The following is a 23043-nucleotide window of genomic DNA, read 5'->3' as shown; positions in this document are numbered from 1 at the left end:
GAGGAAAATGGGGGCAAAAAGTTATGGGGCCTCTGCAATCAGCCCTGTTTTCTCACACTCCCTTTCATTTCTTTTTTTTTGTTTTGTCAGATTTCTTTTTATTCTTTCATTAACTTTACATGATAACCATAATCCCAATAAACAAATCAGAACAATCAATAGACCCCCTAATATTTTTGCAAGAACCCTATTCCAAATATTACTAAACCAATTCCCTACTCTGGTGATTCCTCTCCCAAACTCCAGGTTCCTTCAGCTCCTTCAAATCTGCACTATCTCTTGTTAGGTTAGTAAGCATACCTCTAATCTTTTTGCTGTTATCTGGTATGAACGTACAACAATGGCGCTCATTAAGCATTTTACAGACTCCGCCACTCTTTGCTAAAAGAATGTCTAAAGCAAGCCGGTTTTGAAGATTCATAGCTGTTTCCGCAGAAAGTTCAGTATCCATCAGGAGTATAGACCCTCTGAAGTTTGTCAGCATGTTATCCACAATAGTAGACAACTTTTGAATCTTTATGGAGTTTAAGTTAACCCCTACTGAAGGAATTATGTCTCCAAAAATGTCACCAACGACAGCAGCCGCTGTCTCTCTCTTCTGTCTAGTATGTACTAATTCAGACATTTTAGGAATCTGCTTTAAGTCATCAATCTGGTAAATCTTTGGGAAAACTATTCCCAAATAACATGTCCCATACCATCCCTTTGGAAGACGGTAATAAGCATTAAGCCCACATAAATAATAGATCCCAGGGATCGCTGCATCCTGTCCATTTAGCATGAATGTCCATTTACTCTGAAACAAAAACACATGCCTGCACTCACTCGTTCCCACAAATAAAGTGTCATGCTCCGACTTCGGCCTATATATACAAAGTCTACCTACGTGTAATGCATCTATAGCTAACTTGCCCAGCGTCTTTATAGCAGTGTAAGCATAATCATTTGCAAGCATGCGTTTTTCTAATCCCTTTTCTAGCCTTTCCTTTAATGCCTTTTGTCTATCATCAGTGTGATCTAAGAAACTCTTCTCCACAGGCATTAGTAAGCAGGTTAGATTATTGTGGTGCGCATAAGCTGTTCCAAATGTCAGTGTTGGCTCAAAGAAACCCCTAACTAATTTTATGCTGTGTTCTTTAGCTAATTTGTTTAGAAACTCAGTCACAGGCACAAAAGAAAACACTACATCTAAGTTAGAGTAGAAGTATTGCACATGCTCTTTATCATAGAATCTTGTTAACAGCAAACTACAACTTATCCGATAAGTTAGCGGCAGACTATGGTAAGTAACCCCTTCTTGTACTGATGAAGGAATCTTTGTGCATACATAGCAATTCTTTGCATCCATTGTGTGAACATACTCATTCAACAAGCGATAGAAGACATTAATAGATAGTTCCCCTTTTGGATTAGTTCCTTCATGTAAGTATTTTGCATCCTGCTCAAACTTCTCCCATGGTGTTAGTGTAACAGACTCAGGATTTGAAGCATTGTTAGTCACTTTCTTATCCATCCATGGCATTCCCACAATCACACCTATAATTATTATTGCACATACAATACCTAGAATGGCACTCAACCAACCACACATCCTACCCTTTTTACTATTACTTTTAGTGTAACTCATGATCTGTAAAGAATCAGATAGCAAAATAATACAAAGCAAACAACCAACTTGAGGACGATATTTAAAAAAAATAAAAAATAAAAATCTGTGCAAAAAGTCCCTCTGGCGGTATTTACAGCGTTTCACTCATTCCAGGACCATCAGTTTAGCAGCTTGTCATAATCGGGTTTTTTCAAAGTCAATTCTGGTTATCAGTGTCACATCCGGTAATTTATCAGTCTCTTTTCTCAGCTTTTCAGCTTTCAATTTCAATATATATTTTTTTTAAACGCAGTCTTTTTCTAGAGTTGAATTCAGGTGCCATAGTATTGACCTGGAACCTCCCGATCAAAACAGAACGCCAAAAATTCTTGTTGCCATTCAGCTGACGTTGCATACGCCCATTCAGGACCTGCGTACCTTCTGTTTGCGACTCTTTTTCTTTTCAATTTGCGTTCACTTTGCAACTCTCCTTCACTGAGATCCTCCTGTCTGGTTGTGTCAACTTCTTCCTCTATGGTTTCACTAGGGATCACTTTCTCTCCTGCAGCTTGTGGGTTCGGCCAGTTATATCCTTTATGGGTTTTCTTCCTGCTTGGCCTTTCAGAACGTTGAACAGCGCCCTCCTGTTGTACTATGTTTTCTCTTGATGGACCTGCAAGCGGCTCAGGAGGAGTCAACGCACTTTGACCTCCCTCTGCTTCTTCCCCTTCACCTTCAGGGTCTGTTACGGGCTCAACTTCAAACCCGTATCCGTCTGCTTCTGGGAGAACTTCTCTTTGCGTTGGTTCCCCTGTTACCTCAGCTGAGATAGGCTCTCTATCACCCCTCTGGAACTCACTTTGAGTGACTAAGCCATCCTCAGTGGGCTCTCCTTCAGTCTCAGTTCCCCTTTGAATACTCTCCGGCCTTCTGCAGCTGTTGTTTTTGATACTTCAAGTTCCTCATCAGTCGGACACGTCACCCTCTTTGTGTGGCTGGCATGTATCCAATTTGGAAGGGCTGCACATTTCACAGCAGTAGTATTACTTGATATGGCCCCTTCCGACACGGCTGCAAACACAACTCCCTCACAAGTTTTTTGACAACGAACCAGTCACCGGCTTTCCGGGTGTGAGCTGGGTCACTGATCGGTGGCAATGTAGTAGCCTCCACCTGGTGAGAAAAAGAGCGGACTACAGCCAGACCCTTGCAGTAGTCCAATACCATATCATCCATGATATTCACAAGAGCATTTGCAGGCACTTCGGGTAATCGCATAGCTCAACCCATCAGAATCTCATGTGGAGATAGTCCTGTCTTCTTGTCAGGTGTGTTTCTCATTGACATAAGTACTAAGGGCAATGCATCTGGCCATTTCAGATTGGTAGCTGCGCACATTTTTGCCATTCTTGACTTCAAGGTACCATTCATCTGTTCCACTAGTCCTGATGCTTCAGGGCGATAGCTACAATGCAGATTCTGCTCAATGTTCAATGCAGCACACAAGAGCTTAATCACCTAATTGTCGAAGTGTCTGCCCCTATCTGATTCTAAAGAGATCTGGAATCCGAAACGTGGTATTAACTCCCTAAGCAACAGCTTTGCCACTGTGAGACTGTCATTCCTACGTGTAGGGTAAGCTTCAATCCAGTGACTGAAAACACACACAATCACCCTCACATACCTCAGTCCTCCACACACAGGCATTTCAATGAAGTCCATCTGCATCCTGCTAAATGGACTGCCAGCTCTCCCAACGTGGCTCATATTCACCACAGTCCCTTTTCCCGTATTCATCTGTTGAGAGATGATGCGCCTGTGACAGATAACCTCTGCAGCGTGTCTGAATTTTGGATTGAACCAATCGATTTTGAACAACCTGATCATTGCGTCTCTCCCTATATGGGCTTGGCCATGATAGAACCTCGCAAACTGTGACAAAAGACTGGCAAAAACATTTTCCCCTCCTCTGAGACCCATAAGTCATCAGCTCTCTGCATACATTGCATTCTCTGCCAGGAGCGTTTCTCTTCTTTGCCAGCACCTCCCTGCAGTGATCTTAGCTCATCTAATGTGTCAACTACTCTTAATGCAAAGTTTGAGCATGTTTCATTCTCAGTTTCCGGTAACAACTCCCACTGATCTCGGAACGATATACAGTTCAATGCACAAAACCTTGCGACTTGATCTGCATAGCCGTTTCCCATTGACACAAAGGCTTGTGACTTAACATGAGCATTGCATTTCACCACGGCAATTTCAAGAGGTAAATAAATCGCATGCAACAAATCCTTAATCTTTTCGCCATTTTTCACTGGTGAACCAGAAGAGGTCATGAAACCCCTCTGTGACCATAGTTGGCCAAAATCATGTACAATTCCAAATACGTATCTGCTGTCAGTATAGATAGTGACTTTCAGGTTTTCAGCTGTGTGGCATGCCTTAGTAAGGGCAATTAGTTCAGCCACTTGTGCAGAATACACTCTTTCGAGCCAAGAAGTTTCTAAAATACTGGTGATTGTACACACAGCATATCCAGCTCTCAGTACTCCTACTGAGTCTCTCAAGCATGAACCATCAACAAATATAATGTATTCATTTTCTTCCAATTGGGTATCTTTGATGTCAGGTCTTGGTTTGGTGCATAGTTCTGTTACCTCAAGACAATCGTGTTCTACTTCCTCAGCATCATTAATGTCCGCATTTTCAATAGGAAGTAAAGTTGCCTGGTTCAATACAGTACATCTGTTGAGGGACACATTTGGTGACCCCAGTATGATTGTCTCATACTTAGTCAACCTAGCATTTGTCATGTGCTGCGTTTTGGTTCGAGTTAACAGAATTTCAACTGAATGTGGAACCATTACTGTTAAGGGATGTCCCATCACTATGCCTTTTCACTGTGTGAGGCTTTGACCAACTGCTGCAACTGCACGCAAACAACCCAGTAAGGCTGTTGCGACTGGGTCCAAAGTAGCTGAAAAATATGCTACTGGGCTGTTTGCACCTCCATGGACCTGTGTTAAAACAGACAAAGAACATGCATCACGCTCATGGCAAAACAGTAAAAGAGGCTTCGTGTAATCAGGCATACCTAAAGCTGGTGCCCTGCACATACATTCTCTCAATTCCATGAATGCCTCCATTTCTTTCTCAGACATGATTATGGTACCCGGGTCATCCTGAACTTCCTTAACAGTCAATTTCACCAATGGTTTAGAGATAATCAAGAAGTTGGGAATCCACTGATGACAGTACCCTACCATTCCTAAAAACATTCTGACATCTCTCTTGGTTGTCGGGGGATTAAACTGCAATATGGTTGTCGGGGGATTAATCTGCAATATGGTTGTCACTCTTTCTTTGGATATTTTTCTCGACCCTTTCTCAATCAGGTGACCTAAGTACTTCACCTCTCTCTGACAGTATTGCAGCGTCTTTGGGGACACTTTATGTCTGTTCTTTCCCAAATGGTTCAGTAAGGCAATTGTGCCATAACTGCAGTCATCTTTTGTTCTGGACGCAATTAACAAATCATCAATATACTGCACTAGAGCCAAACTGAAAGGCAGTTCTAATGACTCCAAATCCTTCTTCAGTATCTGATTGAAGATGGAAGGTGATTCAGAAAACCCTTGAGGAATTCTGCACCAACTGTACACCTTATCCAGGAATTTGAAACTGAAGAGAAATTGGCTGTCCTCGTGAAGAGGCACCGAAAAGAATGCTTGTGACAAGTCCACAACTGTGAACCACTCTGCATCATACGGGACCTGAAACATGATCACGGCTGGATTTGGCACTATGGGGCAACATTGTACCACAATCTCATTTATTTTCTTCAAGTCTTGAACAATTAGAACTTTTCCCACAAGGCTTTTTCAAACTCATTATTGGTGAGTTTCACTTCCTTCAGAACCCCCTGCTTTACAAAGTCTGCAATTATCTCAGGTCCCACACTTTCTCTTTCACTGTTCCCTGCAACTCAGGTGGTAAGTCTGTTACTGTAAGCATTGGGAATAAGGTTATCAAAGGGTATGCTTCATTTGCAGTCTCCGTCTCTAACTCTAGAAACTGGCCATCGTCCCCTTCATCATCACTGTTTGTCTGCACTTCAATCCCTTCATTGGAACAAGTAATTGAACACCTCGTTTTGCACAGCAAATCTCTTCCCAGTAGGGATACGGGACTAGAATCTTAGACTACAAATTTATGTAATCCCTGGAAGTTGCCAATCTCAACTTGGACCGGATCTGTAATCGGATTTGTCAGGAACTGATTTGCTACTCATACCACCCTTATGGTACGCCCTGAAAGTGGCAATTTCGGAACCTCTGCACTTCTGACTGTAGAGCGTGTAACTCCTGTATCGACTAGGAATTAAACCTTATGACCCATCACCTTCTTTTCTACATAGGGTCCCCTCTGATCTACCTCTAGGGACGCTGCAAGCCTGCACTCCTCACTGTCTGAACAATCATCCGACCATTCATTGTTTATTCCATTCTCACCACTCAATGGGAACTGCTGTACTGTGTTATTTTGACTCATCGTTTGGCCTGTGACCTGTTGAGGAAGCATCACCTGTTGCTGTCCCATTGGAGCTAATGGCATTTGCATTTGCTGTCTAGGTACCATGGGAACCTGCTGTTGTACCTGCTGCATTTGTGCTGGTTGAACACGCGGCATTTGCATTTGCTGCACGGGCTGTAACCCCTGCATCTGAACCATGTTATTCTGGAAGTTCTGATTTTGACCTTTAATTTTTGGACACCTCACATTTTGAAAGGTACCGACATCTTTGCTTTGTTGAACAACACCATCCTGTACCACCATTGGGCATTCCAGCTTCCAATGCCCCACGCCCCTGCACACGTGACATGGTGACATCTTTTTCATCCCCTGCACATCGTTTTGAACCACAACAGTATTCAGGTCTTGACCACGGTTCACAAAACCTCGACCTCTCGGTTGTGCCTGAAACATGCCATTCCCTTGCGGTTGCTGTCGTACCACCTGCTGTATTCGTTCCCCTGCATCCCTGCTTGCGCTGCCTTAATCTGCATCACCCTCACCTTCTCTTTCAACTTTCTCTACTTCAACTCAGTCTCGTCACTACAGTATTTCGCATACTGCAACACCTCATCAATCGGCTTTGCTTGCCAACAGATCAAATGATTCTTAATCATCTGGCTAATCTCTGGTCTCAACCCTTCAACAAACCTGAACACAAGATGATTCATGTCTTGCGGCTAAATGACCTCAGTGCCACTGTAATGTTTGAATGCCTTCAACAATCTCTCATAGTAAGCATGAATCGACTCTTTGGCCTCCTGTGATGTTCGATCGATTTTCTGCCAATCAGTTACTTTCGGCGACACTTTCTGCTTCAAAAACTCAATCACTTTATGATAATACTTCATCACCTCCTCAGATGGTGCTCCAGTCACCTTATCCCTTGCTGGTTCCTGTGTCGGCCAGTCCACACCTCTCTTGCACTCAAGCCATAAATCAGGTGGAACTATAATCTCAAACAGGGTATTCAAGTCCTCCTAGAGACATTTTGCCAGCTTCACAAACCTGTCCGTCTGCTGATACCATTCTATCGGCTTCTCCCTCAACCTGGGATAATCATTTGTGAATGACTAGATGTCTCCCCTAGACCACGGTACATGGACTAGCACCCCTCCAGCTGTCTCTCTCATTGGTAACATTTTTATTGTCCCCGTGTCCGGTGTGGCTTTAGCCTGCTTTGGTTCCGGACCTTCGCCTTTCTCTTTATCTCTTTTCTTTGCCCATCGGCCTTCCCATTTTTCTAAAGCTCCCCAAACTTGAGCACTTTGCAGTATTTCTTTAAGATGCGCTTTCATTCCGGTAGACCTCATGTGATCAAAATCTTTAGAATCAAAGTCTAATCTGTAGCTTCTTTTCAAATGTTTTTTTTCAATATCTATGCCGTATTTGTCTGCCAGGTTTGCCAACCTCTGATGCACCTTGCTCACTTCTCTAGTGATTTTGGGGCACAGATACCTCAATTCTTCTTCTGTGTATGACTCTGTTCACCCCCATTGTTCCTTCCACTAGTTCCATTGCTTCTACACCCAATCTCACAAAATTCAGGTATTCTTCCCTTTCTGACTTCTCTGCAGTCGCTGCAGTAGTCTGTGAAGCGTTGAGCTTTTCTAACCACTCATTCAACTGTTGCGCGGAAAAGCCTTGCAACAAAATGTTTCCAGACTGCATCAATGGTGTCTGTGTCGTATTTGTACTCATTATCTGTGGGGTTAGCACACCTATCTCTGCTTGCCTCATTGTCTCCAAAGGAGCCCCAATCGGACTACGGTCCAGCAAAGACCTGAGTCCTTCTGCTGTCTGTTCTCTTGGTGTCATTACTTGGGGGGTTCCTGTGAACCCCCCTCTTATTGCCTCTTGGGTCATTACTCCCTGATCACACACGCCAGACTTACCCTGCGCATACAGCGGTACTGGTGGACCGGCAGTAATTGGTAACGATATAGCAGCTGGTGACTGACCAGGTCCCAAACCCTGTGGGGCATTAACTCCCATAGCTCGATTCGTCATGGGCACTGTAGTTACTGACTGTGGTCCTGCAACTGCATTGTAACTAGGAACCAGCTGTTGCTGCGGTTGGGGCAGCAATTGCGGAGTTGGCTCAATCTCCACTAGCTTTGATCTCGTATATATCGGATCAGGCGGCACCATCAGCCTCGTATTTGTTTCTAGTACTGGGACGTCTGGATAAATTCTTTGAATCTGTGTTGGCTGCAACTGTATCTGTGTCTCTGGCGCAGTGGGTACACTGACACCATTCTGTACCAAAACTGTATGACTTGTCTGCGCTGTATTTGAGACGCCCTTACTCTGAGCTGGTTCTTCAGAAATCACACTAGTGCTCTGTGCATTATCATTTATGGCATATGGTGGTGGGCGATCATGTAACAACTGATTAAGAAATTCTTCGTTGTCTGAATCATCTTCATCTACCCAAGACCTCTGAGTCTCTTTTGACTTGCTAGAGCCCTTGTCTGTCTTACAGGTGGCTTTCTTTCCCTGTGTCTCATCTTCCTGGGTTATTGCTGGAAACAATTTAAGTCAGTCAACTATTCCTCTTCTCCACATCCTGCTCTCATTGTCCCATCTAGCCTCCGCTAAAGTCTTTTCTGCCCTTTTCATTCTTTTTTCGAATTTTTGCTGTCTTTGTCTTATGGCCATTAAATCCCAGACTGCTAATGCCTCATACTGAGCTGGTCTCGGAGGTGGCTTTTGTACACTTAACATCCACCTTAAGTTCTCCAAAATTCTTGTATTGAACGTTCCGGAAACGCTAAACATCCCTCCTTCTCTGTTAATTTGCGCCACTGCTTCATCCAAAGACATGGCGCGACTCCCTTTTCCTCCATTACAATATAAGCTGGAGTATCCTCAGGCGGTGTAGACTCCCCTTCACTCGCTATAATATATGTATCTCCCTTCCAGGCACTCTTTAGCGCTTTAAAAAACTTCATTTTTCGCGTCTTTTATTTTGTTTAAAATCTAATCAGAAAGTGACTTTAATTCCCAGAACACTCTTCACCCACCTATCTCAACCAATTGCCTCTCACGGACGGCTGCCAATCCGTGCGCAACCCATCTCAGCGACTGACCTATCCCAGCGCGGCACCACTGACGTCACACTTACACACACTGCAGCTGACAAAGTCTTGCGGCTTTTCCTCTTCACGCACAAACTAATGCAATATATTGCAAACACCTTTTAACAACGAAACCCAAATTTGCCGGTTTACTACAGGAGGGTGAAACAATCGCTTCAGAACTTTACAGAGATTTCACTTGAAGCCTCGGCCGCTACTCTCTCCTCCTCAGCTCCCGCACTCGCAAGCAGAATTCGACCCACAAATCCTACTCTCGACTTGTCAATGGTTCGTTCTAGTGCCCTTTAGGACTTGCCAAATCTCCATCGAAGGTTTACTCACACACTTTGACTCAAACTCGACTTGTCAACCACGCCCGATTGACCTATTAAACCGCACAAATACCAACATAAACCCAAGTTCTCCTACACTTGTCAATACACTCCGGAGTCTTAGACCACGACGGGTCCGTACATCACCAACAACCATGTGTATAATTTTGAGCACAAAGCGCCACACTCACATGAAATTCGTCAACTTCTCTACTCTCATACTGCGGGGTACGCCCACTCCTACTAAAGCAACATTACCTGACCTAAATCCACACAACTTCACAAATCACCTGCAATATGCATAAGCTGAGCAAGCGCAATTTCTACACCACACATACTAAAACGCCGAGAACATACCCAACTCACTTAGGCAGGCTCCGAGATTCCGGGAAAGTCATGGGGAATTTAGAAACGCATCATACCTCCAATTTGCATTATCTCAAAAAAACAATTTAAACAATAGTCCTCCCTCCTAGGGCCTCAAAGGGCCTAAGCCGTCGCTCTGCTACCAGAACTGCTAACGTGTCCCTTTATGACTAATTTACTCACTTTGGGACTCGTTTTAGGCCAATTAATCTTTTGACCCTGATTGAAGACACCTTAGGACGAGATAACTAATCAACATGTCAATCAATATGTCAGTAATGTCATCAAAGTTCACAGTAATGCAACAATTCAAATTAATCAAAGACATTTAATAAACTCTAAAGACCACCATGACCTTCCAGTCATGAATAACCACACCAGTTTAATATGATTTTGTGAAGTTTATTCCCTATTGATTACAATTCTACTAGCAAGTTTATTCATCTTAAAAGCAAGAAACACATTAGCATAGTCACAATATGGCAACTCTGATAAGATTTCATCAAAGCAAGAATCACGAATATTAGAACATAACACAGCGTCAACATAGGTTATCTTTAGCAGGATATCTTCATCATGTTATTCAACAAAGCATAGATTTGGTCATTTTTCTATTTGCATCAGTTTAGTGAACCCCTCTCCTAACCTCGAATTAGCATTAGCATGTTGGGCTTCTTGCAAAACAATTTAGTAACACCAATTTAGAAAACATCTAGCTATGGTCTCTGTCAAAAGAAGCAGTTGGTACCTAGAAAGGAAAAGCAAACAGACAATTACAATTTCATCATCATATAGTTACCCTCTGTATTGGGTCAGCACTCAGGTTCGGTCTTCATCATCAGGACATCAGTTGATTCGCCATCAGCCAGGAATTCAGCATGTCGGGTAAAGGGGCACTTCACTCATAAGGAGGTAAAGTGTAACTGGGCAATATAAGGCAGGAATGGTTTTAAGAACCAAACAACAAAGTCTCTATGCAGAGTGACAAAGTGTCTGGGTCATAGCAAAACGCATCAGCATCTCCCTATTTCTCTCTCCTATTCTCTCCCGATCTCCAGTCTATTTTACTCCCTGGTGTCAAGGGTTTTTATCCCATTTTCGTTGCACATTCCCCTAAAATTTGGTTGGACAAGGGGCTGCACCCCACTATCTTTATCCAATTGTCTTCAAATTAGCTCATCGAATTTGTCACCCCATAACAGTTCTCACGTATTTTATTGGTCCTTATGATTGACATCTTTAGCGGGTGGAATGTCCGGTATGATTTCATACTCTCGTGGTCCTTTGCACATCTTCAGTCAGTGGCTACATTGTCTGTACCGGTTCAAGTGGCCTTGTACCTGCTAATGGTCTACAGTGTTGCATTCAGCTAAAATGTTTCTACAAGCAAGTCGAATTTCATGAGAACGGATCTACTACAGTTACATTCAGCTTCTAGTTTGGAGAAAAACAAGAGTTCATGTCCTTCAGCAAGTCAGCACACTGCACGTTAGAAAAACACTTTTAATATGAAGAGTCAGGCAGCTAGGCTTCGACTCATGCTAACTAAGGCCTAATTATTAGCAAACTCTTAACGTATGACCTATTATTATTAGTTCAAAATCATCTTTTAATATAACATTTTATAATTATTAATCAGTTTCATTAGTCCCTGTATATGTTGACAGCCACTCCCCATGGGCACATTTCAAGCGCACGTTATAGCAAAATACATTAATAAATTTTCTATGCAGCATAATTATACATTAGTTCATAAACGTTTCATGTTAATATAGTATATATATGCTACGCTCTCTCTCACTATTACTCATTACCCCTCATTGCTGGTCTCTCCTGTTATCCCTCTATCTTTCTTTTTTTCCCCCCAAAAAAATGTTAGGTCCGACAAACAATGATATACGTGCCATGTACCTACAGATGTATCTTTGGCGACACTCTTGTGCTCCCTCTAGAACATGTTATTCACGAATTGTTGTCTTATAGCCTAACTCATGTGGACTAACTACCCTTTTCACCCTCCAAGGTTGTATTATGTCATATTGTATTGGTTTGGGATGTTATCTGCTGTTAAATGCAATAAAAAACTACAGTACAAAAAAAAGGAAGTAATGCATTATAAGGAGGGTTGACCACAGGCTTATATTCTGTTCATGCAGTCTAACTAATTAATTTTGTAGCCTGTATGGGAAGCAGTGTTTGTCGTATGAGAAACTGGGAGCAAGGGACCTTCTTTCTTGATACATTCTATGGATTCTGCCCTCTCAAACCTCCGACCTGCATGTGGTGGATTCATAGCTACAGCCTGACATACCCATTGTCAACCTGTGGAACACTACTGACGCAGGGATAGAAAGAAACTGCATGTTCGCCGTTAGTGATGCTGTCTTCCATTGGTAAAGCATGTTGCTGTTGAGAACCTTCCCAATGACCCACTATAAACTGCACATGGGATGGCTGCTGATGCACATGGTAAAAAATAAAATATTCGGCCCTTGATTTTTTTTTGCTACTTTTTGTAGCAGCGATTTTTATTATCTTAATTATGTTTCTTTACACTGTTGCTTAGGTTTGTAAAAGTCATTAATGATAGTGGTTAAACTGAACTCACTTTCCTCACAAAAAAGGACGGAATAGCTTGGAAACTTATACAGATGTTAACGTTAGCCAGTATGCAAAATTAAATCATATTTCCATGTTCTTTTAATTTGACGGCTTCCAGTCTAGAGGGATTCATTTTTACTCTTACTGCGTTTGTTGCCCCCAGATTATGGGTGTAGTGTTTGATCTGTTGTGAATCCAGTTGTAGTTATTGACTTCGCCTCTGTGCGTTTAGTCAGTAGACCGCTTGTGCAAATATTCAATGGCTGGTTTGACCCTCTTAGCGAAGGAAATTCTTTGCCATTAAGGTCAGGTCGTTTCAGTGACTCAATTGATGTTGCCACCAGGCTTCAGCAGCTTGTTGACATTTGTGATCTCTCTCTTGGTGCTGCTACCTGCATGCTGTCTGGTTTCGCTATACTTTGATTTTTTAAATAAAAAAATAATAAATAAATCATGATAACAATTATACAAATAAATTAAAAATGCATTTTAGCCATCACAAATGAAAGTGTTTCCTCTCTTTTAATAAAGCTCAGTACATTAATATTTCTTACACACACGATTAAGTGCATTAACAGTAATTTCAGATTCTTAAAGCAATTGTACTTTTTCACACTTTCCTGTATCCTTCCAATGGGATGTCTAGGAAGAGGTTATTAAAACAAGTTTACTTTTGGACAGATAACCCAAAGCCCATTGAGATTCTGATTGAAGATGTGCAGTATGTATTGCAGTATTAGGCAATGAATCGAATGGTCAGTACAATGGCGTATTCATTAAATGTTTTATATCCCACTTTTGGGGCAAAGTGGTCACGTTTACTAATGTCTGAATTACCACAACTCTCTTTCTTTCTCTACATGTTTTTCTGATGTGATGGTCCATGGCAGCAAACAGCACTGTTGAGCATTTTGAACTTCTGCGTCGAGCTTCAGCACCTCAACCTTGGTAGCTGTGTTAAGGTAAGACTTGTAGTGATATGAATTTTCCTATTCCCACCTAGGGTAAGGAGTTCATGTACTCTATGCTGTTTAGTGTGGGACTCCTGCAAAAGTAAAGTGTTCATTTCTTGCATGTTTATTATCATTTAGCAGTACTACACAGCCCAGCTTCACTTGCTCAATAACGTATCAAGTTTCTGTTGAAAACACTGAATTTCTGTTTATTACATGGAGAGATACTGGACATAGAGGTTTCTGCGGGATGTGGTCCATTAGCCTGTGTAGATGCTGAAGGACAGGACAACAAATACACCTTATCGGACTCTGTGTGCAATTCTATATAATTCATCGTACCCCAAGAAAAAGGAGTAAATATGAAATTGCTGAAAGGAGCTTCTAATAAATTAAGAGGCCAAGCCTTCCATATTTCATTTTTTGTGCCGATTCAGAGATGCTCACAATAAGGGTATTTCACCACCCCAAAACCCTGATGTTGGATAATATTGATCAAGTACTTGTGGCACAGTGTTAGAGAAATGTAATACGTTTCATGTGTATGCTTTTATTTGAGTTTATAGAGTCTAATAACCTTTTTCCACATGTATTATAATTTCACAATGTAACCATTTTTCCGTGTTTCACATTTCCTGATAGCATACCCTCAACATGTTTCTGAAAATCCGTTCCCTTCATCAGGAGAATTGCAAGTTACTAAAAACAAAACAAGCAATTTAGTATAAGTATGTAAACTGACAGCAATAACCTTAATTGAATATGCTTTTATAGTGACTTGATGATCCATTCTTACCCAGTCATTTGAGGATTTACTTTCCTTTCACATGCCGCAATAAAAGAGCCCTTACTAGGCAGACGAAGGGCCAGAATTGACTGTTGCATGACTGCTCACATCTTGGGCTGCCTCTAGTCTGATGAGCTATAGGAATGTAGGCACAAATATTGTGACCAAAAGCCCTAGGCCCACCCTTCACTACATAAATACACAATCCCTTGTTTGGGCCGCCTGTGTGCATGCAACGTAAGCTGCATACATGGCAGTGAGTTTATTAAATTTGGGAATGTGCAATTTCCGTTTTTTCCCAACTTGCACTCATCCATTACACCCATCGATTTGAGCCATCTTTGGTAAAAAGGTGTTACTATGTTTAAAGGTCAACTATCACTTTTCTAACCCTTCCATCTTCTACCCATAAAAAAACAAATTATCAAAAGTAGCATATTTCCCATAAATCAGAAAAGAGACAGATTTCAAATTAATGCAGTCTTTGTAAAGTATACATGCAAGGTAGTAAGGTGGTGTCACTTTTCAGAATACATTTGTTAGACCTGACAGCTTTAGAGTGGTCTTCCCCCCACCTTTTTGCCTTCCTCCCTCTTTTTTCTAACCTAGATTTTGCTGGCTTTAGGACTCTTTGCACTTTACCACTGCTAACCAGTGCTAAAGTGCTTGTGCTCTCTCCCTTAAAACATGGTAACATTGGCTCATACCCACTTGACATATTTATTGTACTTATTTGTCCTTAGTAATTGCATTATGTGTGCCCAGGGCCTGTAAATCAGATGCTGCTAGTGGGCCTGCAGCACTGTTTGTGTCACCCACTTAAGTAGCCTCTTAACCATTTCTCAGGCCTGCCATTTCAGAGCCGGTTGGTGCAGTTTACACTGCCACTTCCACCTGGCAAGATAAACCTCTTCCCAGTCCTAAACTCACCCTTTTGTGTACATATGTCACCCCTAAGTTAGGCCTTATGGGACCCACAGGGCAGGGTGCAGTGTATTTAAAAGGCAGGACATGTACTTTTCAGTTTTATTTGTCCTGGTAGTGAAAAACTCCCAAATTTGTTTTCACTGCTGCAAGGCCTATCTCTCCCACAGAGTAATATTGGGATTACCTTATTACATCTTATAAGTGTAATTCCCAATGTGGAAGAGTTCATTTGTCAAGTTTGGTGTCTCTTAAATCATAATTTAAAACCGCAGCTTATGGTGAAGTTGGATTTTAAATTGCAGATCTGAAAATGCCACTTATAGAAAGCTGGCATTTTCTTACTGTAGCCATTTGGTGCCTATGGCCTGTCTCCAATACAAGTCTGGAGTGGGGTGACTGCTGGGCTTGTGCATTCGCTCTAGACAGCCACACACAAAGGGAACTTAGGTGTGACTGATAAGCCATCAACATCCTGATGGGCCATCCTGGGCAGGATGGGTGGAAGGGTGAAGGACAGAGTCCTACCACACACAAAGAGCTGCATACCCCCTGTTGTAAGTCTGGAGCCAGGTAGGAAGGGAATGTCTCTGTGCACTTCAGAGACCATTCTTTGAAGGCTTCCCCAGTTTGAAGGCACAACTGGGTATATTTACTGTACCTCTGACACCATAAACTCAGTACACTTCTGGACCTGAGGACACTCTGCCAGGAAGAAAGAAATGGTGTTCTGCTGAAAGGACTATAACTCTGCTGGACTCCTGCTCTGCTGTGCTGGCCTGCTGCTCTCTTTACCTGGTAGTGAGAAGGACTGGGCCAGAATCTCTCCAACACAGAATCAAAGCGACTCCAAGGACTTGCTCGCTTGCCTCCTGTTATGAAGTCTCAGGTACATCGAAAACTTCTCCTCCATCTCCAAACCGCACCTAGACTTTGCTTGCTGCAAGTCTTGCTCTATCAAGTGGCGCCAATCCAGTCCAAAGCCCTTGGAAGTGAATATAAAGTGCTGCATCTGCCTGAACCTGCTCATCGACACTGTTGTGCCGATGGACCTGACACATCGCCTGCTGCAAGATCGGGATTGACACATCACTGCTGTTGCAGGGACCGGACTGCTGAATCTCCTACAGAACCACCACTTCAGAACCAATGCATAGCCACCAGTGCAAGGAGAAGATCAATGCATCACTCATCCAGCGCAGATTAGCCCAGTACATCACATTTGGAACCACTGCACTTGGAACTGGCCCATCACACTCAGAACTGATGCATCGCAACAGGTGCGTGGCGAAATCTGGGGCAGCACCCCAACTGCATGGAGATCATCAACACATCCTGTGTTGCGATAGGCATAAAGGTATTGTTGCTCAGCGGGCCCTGCATGGGTCTTGCAGCGAGCCTATCCTCCATGTGTGCAGCCTGAACTCTTGAATTTGTCCTGGTCCAGCCCTACCAGATATCCCAATAGGTGCTTATTGCTTCTAAGCGCTATTTGCACATTTATTGTTTAAAAATTCATATCTCAACTTCTGTTTATTGGATTTTTGTTGTTTGAGTTTTGTTCTGTTTTGTGCATCAAATTACATTCTGTTTTTCTAACCTGATGTGGAGTCTTTTTGTGTTGTTTTCGCTTTGTTACTGTTTGAAGTTTTGCACAAATACTTTTCACGTTGCATCCTAAGTTAAGCTTGACTGCTCTGTGCCAAGCTACCACACAGCTTGGTTAACTTTTAGCGTGTATCTGACTTACCCTGACTAGGATTGTGATTCTTTCTTGGACAGGGAGCATACCTCTGCCAACCAGAAACCCAATTTCTAACAACTTTTAATTATAGCATTCTCCATCTGCTGTGGCTTGATCTTTTCAGTGAGCGATGTAACGTTGGTGTCTTTTGTTCACAGATTGAAGACTATGATCTAATTGCAAGCATGATGGGAGCAAAGTGCAAGAAACTCCGGTCACTGGACTTGTGGAGATGTAAAAATATTACTGAAAATGGGGTTGCAGAACTGGCTGCTGGCTGCCCGCTGCTGGAAGAACTTGACTTAGGTTGGTGTCCTACGCTGCAGAGTAGCACAGGTTGCTTTGCAAACCTTGCACGCAAGCTTCCAAATCTACGAAAGCTTTTCCTAACGGCAAACAGAACCATCTGTGATGAAGACATTGAAGAACTGGCAGCAAATTGTACTCATTTGCAGCATCTGGATATATTAGGTAATGTGGAGTGTCTACTCACCTTTTGATAAGTACACAAGTGTCTGTTGCATTTAAACATTGTTGCAAGTCAACGTGGTGTTGTCATGCAAAGCACATTTAATGAATAAACAAGCATTGACAAGCTACTGTGTCTGGCTTGCATGCCTCTGATATCAACAGTAGATACATAGTGGAAGCAGAGTGCCATGCAAGTCGAATATGAAGCTGAAAGTTACCAATCTCTGTCGCTGCCAACATAGTGGCAAGTGGATGGCTACGTATCCTTCTACCATCAGCTGGAACCTGTATCCTATGGATCTCATTACCGCCTGGAAACAGACAGTAAATGAAGTCTGTAACCAGAGGCTAGATAAATGCTGCAAGCTCTAAGCTGCAGTACCCATCGTGTGAGACCTCACTTTGGAAGGCATGGGGATGCAACATAGATTCAAACCTGGACGTGCACTTCTAGGAATAAGCTAGAATATAAATTTGCTGTGCAAAGAAACTGAAGATTTGCAACTCTTACAAACTAGCACACTGGCATTTGAAACGAAATGTCTGTTGTAATGTCTGTTGTAATGTTTGATTTCAGAAAGCTGTAGATGCATATGAAGCATGGAGGCCTTCTATAGCAATAACAAATCATATTACCATTATTTGTTGTAATATTATAATTTGATACTTAATTATAAATCTAGTTAGTTTATACACCTTGTATAGTACCACAACAGTATTTGTTTCGAAAAAGGCAGTTGCTTCACAGTAGTAACTTTCGAAACAGAAATGGAGCAATTAGAAGCAGAAAATGTCTTGCCTGATCAATCAGTCAGTCAGTACTTATAAAGCGCAGCTTATCACTCGTGAGGATATCCAGGCGCCTGGTTGCTGGACTTAGCTGAACAGGTCTTGACCATCTCCCTGAAGCCTAATTTTAAAAAAATGTTGCTCGCAGTTGGTGGGTTCGTCCAATGTCTGCACATGTGCTTTGTCGTCCTATCTAAGGCTATATCTGGATTTTTTATTTTTATTTTTTTAAGAAAAAAGAAGAAAATTGTCTAGTAGCTATTAACGTGAATGAATTGTAGACACTCATCAAGCGTGCACAGTAACATTAATGAGGTATTGCTGGTAGTGTAAACTGCCAAGCCAAGTTCCATGGTCAGTTTGTGCAGCGGAAGAAGATAAGGAGCGCTTTAATGAAATAGGATTCGAGGTTTCAATTTCACTAGAATTCAGTTGTCGCAATTTATTAATCTGAATTTATTGTCATTTTACTGTTTTTATTGTCAAAATAGTTGTTATTAGTGTTACTATTTTAAAGGAGCTTAAATTTTGTCAAATAAAACAAAGCCAAAACATGTTTCTCAACTAGAAAGTACAGTGTCGCTTCATCAGGGCTTGTTGTACATTAATTAACATTCATGTGAAATAGGATATTATTGAGTTAACATAAAAGAAAATGTACCAAAACATGATAAATAATGGAGAAGGTATAAACATGGAAAAATATACATAGAGGCAACATTGAAAAGGCACAAAAAAGAAAGAGGACAAGTCAAAGAGCCATATATAACAACAATTATATACCTATATAATTCATAATGAACAGCATATTAATAAACAAAAACCTGAAATAAAATGACTAATTTAGACCCAGGAATCACTTAGTTACGAAAACTCCTGTACATATAAATATTGTCGTTAGGAGTTGTATACCTCACAATCACTCTTTATCAAGGATAGCTCTTTTATGATTCCTTATGGGATCAAAATATATTCTAATTAGAACAGGGTCAACATTTAATAGTACTTTTGGTACAATGTTGAAAACTGAGTTGAACCTGTTAGTTTAGGGTGTGATATGAGTTGTTGGCTTTCATAATGTATATTACTACATAATGTCATTCCTTTTCGTGCAGCAGTTTGTATCTGGATTTGATAAGGAATAAAGCTAAAGTTGATACATATTGTTTGACGGAATTTCCCAGTAAAACCTATGTAAAGAGCTTGACACAGTAATTCCTGAATAGCCAAGTCCTTTGCCTTGTCACCCAAAATACACAATAAGTTTGCTGGGAATAACCATTGACAATTAGCACTCCATGTCCTCACCGTGAAAAGTTTAGACGAGGGTACATGGAAATTAATATGACTCAAGTTACGTTTTAGCAGTTGTATTTGGAAATGGGTGCATTTTGAGCACATGAAACAGTTGTTACTGAATTTTCGAATAAAATACATTTGTTGCTCTGAAGAAGAACATTGGAGTATGTTGGAGGGTGACAGTGGGGGGTGACTCACTGCTACAGCAGGAAAGCTTCCTCAAATGGTGCAGTGCCAGGGCAACCTGGGTGGAGGTTACATCTTACCCCAAAAGAAGAATGAGGGGGACTTCGAAGAAGTAAGAACCAATTTGGTGGATGTTTCCAGGGTACAAGGTTTGAATATAAAGCACATGGTGTGCAGTTCCAAAGTTGAAGTTCTGCTAAAAGTGTAGGTTCTAGGAAAACATAAATCCAACAACAGCATGTGGAAGCACAGCGAAAAGGGAGCCCCTGGACCGCGCTCAGTATAAGACTTATCAAGGGCAAAGTGTCAACACGTTTCACAAATAGTAACATTTTCCTTCATCAGGCCCAATTTGTGCATAAAGTACAGTTGTTGCCCTGAAAAGATGAGGAGGAGGAGTCTTTAAGAAGCAAGGCCTAATTTGGTTTATAAGATTCCAGGTTACAAAGTTTGAATAAAACACAAGGTGTGCGCAGCTCCAGAATTGAAATTCAAGAGCCAAGTATCAGAACTGCATAATTACCGGTTCCGAACTCAAGGTTCAAGGGTAAAGTGTCAGAAGGGCATGATAACCAGTACCTTCAGAGAACTCGGAATAGAAAAGAATATCCATGTTTAGAGTGCCTTTCAAGACACAAGTGATTAGATAGTGCCTGTAGTTGGAGATTGGAGAGAAAGGGAGTTTAAATGTTTGGCTATCATACAGGAAGATGTCCCTTCAGTCTGAAGCAGCAGATGTGCCAATGAAGATCTACTGAAAAAAAACTGGTTGGTGCACACACTTGCTGTATAGCAAGTGTACAAAACAGAACAAAACAACTCGGGAATGGCTACTCAGAAGGCAAAATTCCTTATATGCTAATGTCCCTAGTTCTATTTTAATTAGTTACAACGGGTGGTAACTCAAGGAGTTACAAGTCAAGGGCATTGGGAGTCTGTCGGAGGTAGAGGTTTATCATCAGGAATAAAGATAAAACAAGGCCTGAGAAGTAGGCTTAAAAGAAAGAGAAAATCTCCCTTAAGACCCACACGTTTCTTCTTTGTTGAGGAGTATAGGGGTTTTGTGACTGTAACTCAGGGTGTCACCTTTACATGTGATGGCATAGTGTTATGATAACTTTTGGTTCTGATCCTCCTCCAGTAGTTGAGTACTAAAAATGATCGGCATTTAAAGGACGTTTGCGTCTCTGCTTACAATATTTGTTTGCTAATTGGAAGTGAGATGCCTGAAGTCAGTAGGTCCTTTTCCTGCTGTTTAAAAATAGTCTACAGATATTTTGTGGTTGCATGTGCAGCCGGAAGTAGACTTACTGGATCAACACACAACCAGAGATATTCCCCTAGAAAGGGTCATTGCCTCCTCTTCCTTTCTAATATCTCATGTTGAACCTGTCCCTCCTCAAAGTTTCCTTTTCATGAGATTGTAACTGGTGAGGGACGCTCCTGTAGCGTGTACCGAGTACGTTTGGCTGCTGTTTGTAAAGGATTTTCAGCATATGCTTTCAAGAATGCACAGAAACTCAACATCCAACTTGTATCTGCAGGTCACATTTATTTGCTATGAAACGGCTCAGGCGTTTATGTTGCAGACATTGAAATCACTCAAATTGGGCTAGGCTTGATCGTGGCCTGGATAGTGCTTCTAAACCTGGAAGCATTTCTGAGAGTAAAGGTGACCTCAAAGATGCTCAGACCGTGGGCTTAACTTCTAGTGCCTTCTGTGCCGGTAAAGGTAAATGAGAGGGTAGGTGCCGTTTAACCAAAGTGTATCAACACATGAAATAGCTAGACTTGCTTAAGCAGTCAAATAATAAATCAGTGGCTTCGCTATTTAGGCGGGGGTCTCTCATAACTTGTATAATGGTAAAATGTTACAGCGGAATCTTTAAATGATGGCCTTTCGTGTTTTTTCTCTTTGTGCGGTTTACACAGGAACACGGATGGTGAGCCCTACTGCTTTAAGGAAACTGTTGAAGTCCTGCAAGGATCTCTCGTTACTGGACGTGTCCTTCTGTTCACAGATTGATAATAGTGTTGTCCAAGAACTGAATTCTAGCTTCCCCAATGTATTCATCAAAAAGAGCTTCACACAGTGATTTGCTGCTTCATCCACACTGAAAAGTATTGGATTTATTGTGTGGCTGTGGTGGGAATATTTCTTAAATTATTTTTTTAAGTGAACATTCAGACTTTCTTCTGAAGGAGTCTAAAAGAACAGCACGAGAGCATACATCATGTGATGTGAATTTTTCCTGTTGTCACTTTTTTTTTAAATTTAAATCGTGTTAAAGTTCTTCTATTTTTCAAGCTGAAGTGAACAGTTTTCTCTCTTTAAATTTTCGCAACATAATAACTGAGCTGAGCATTTGAAATGTGCCTCTTAATGTGAAGGAGTGCCTCCTTTGTATTTTTTTTTTAGTTTTCTGACTCTGTAGCCATGAAATGTGTATAGGGGATCCATCTCTGGCGAGTGAAAAACTATGCCAACTTTTTCTAGAGGAATGCTTTGTGCAGACTGAATAGGGCATCTTCAATCAGGGCTAATTTCGATTGCTCTCGGAGGTGTCATGTATTCGTTCATTCTGCAAATGTGGTTCTTTGCCTTTCAGTCCAAAGCGAAAATAGTGCAAATCATATTTAAAAATATTATGAGCTACTGATATATATATATATAGACTATTTCCCGTTTGCACTATAATCTATGAAATCTTTAAATAGAAAGAGTTACCTTTTATTGTATTTATTTTCCAGCCAACCTAAGTATTTGACTTAAACATAGGATACAAATTCAAACATAAAAAAACATGCTTTGTATTTATGACAACATGTCTTTGTTTCCCAGTCCAGCCCATCAAATCCTCACAGAGCGGGTCTAATTCTGGGGCCTGTGATATTTCCAGGAGATAAAACCGTCTGGGGAACACCGGTTCTGTATCGTATTGTTTTTCGCACGAGTAGTTTTACCGTCCCATTCCGCTGGTGCAATTGTATAACTTGTTGGATAGGCTGTACCTTGCACATTTTCCTTGTTCGAAGTTGCACAATTTTGAATGTGGATATTTTACTCTACATAAATACCTCTTGGTAAAACCTTCAGGAGCGTGTGTGGTGAAAATCTGTGGATAAGTATGACATTACCTCAAAATTTTGATTCAGAAATATGGTGCCAGCACAGTTGTGCTAGTTTCTGATTCACTGAGTGCATCAGAATAAGGTTTTGAGCATTCTCTGGTAACATGCAACATTTGGAAGTATATGAAGTGTTAAAATACTAAGAGGGACATTATGACCTTGGCGGTCCTGTCCCCGCCACGCTGGCGGTCACAGTCAGACCACCGACAGCGTAGCAGT

The 23043-nt window shown here is 41.5% G+C and overlaps 1 protein-coding gene across 1 annotated transcript in view; it reads left to right on the top strand.

Annotated features, from left to right (window-relative positions):
- The window catches only part of FBXL4 (F-box and leucine rich repeat protein 4), a 207489-nt gene extending 184703 nt beyond the window's left edge, over positions 1–22786 (top strand). The window contains exons 10-12 of the mRNA XM_069235535.1: positions 13430–13501; positions 17106–17418; positions 21625–22786. Coding sequence (XP_069091636.1) covers positions 13430–13501; positions 17106–17418; positions 21625–21788 — 549 coding nt within the window. The 3' untranslated portion in view covers positions 21789–22786. The remainder of the gene's footprint in view (positions 1–13429; positions 13502–17105; positions 17419–21624) is intronic.
- Positions 22787–23043: the final 257 nt, after the last annotated feature.

Source organism: Pleurodeles waltl, chromosome 5, assembly GCF_031143425.1.
Source record: "Pleurodeles waltl isolate 20211129_DDA chromosome 5, aPleWal1.hap1.20221129, whole genome shotgun sequence".
NCBI lineage: Eukaryota > Metazoa > Chordata > Amphibia > Caudata > Salamandridae > Pleurodeles > Pleurodeles waltl.
The sequence above is the reverse complement of the archived record's forward strand: the minus strand, read 5'-3'. Positions and strand labels throughout refer to the sequence as shown.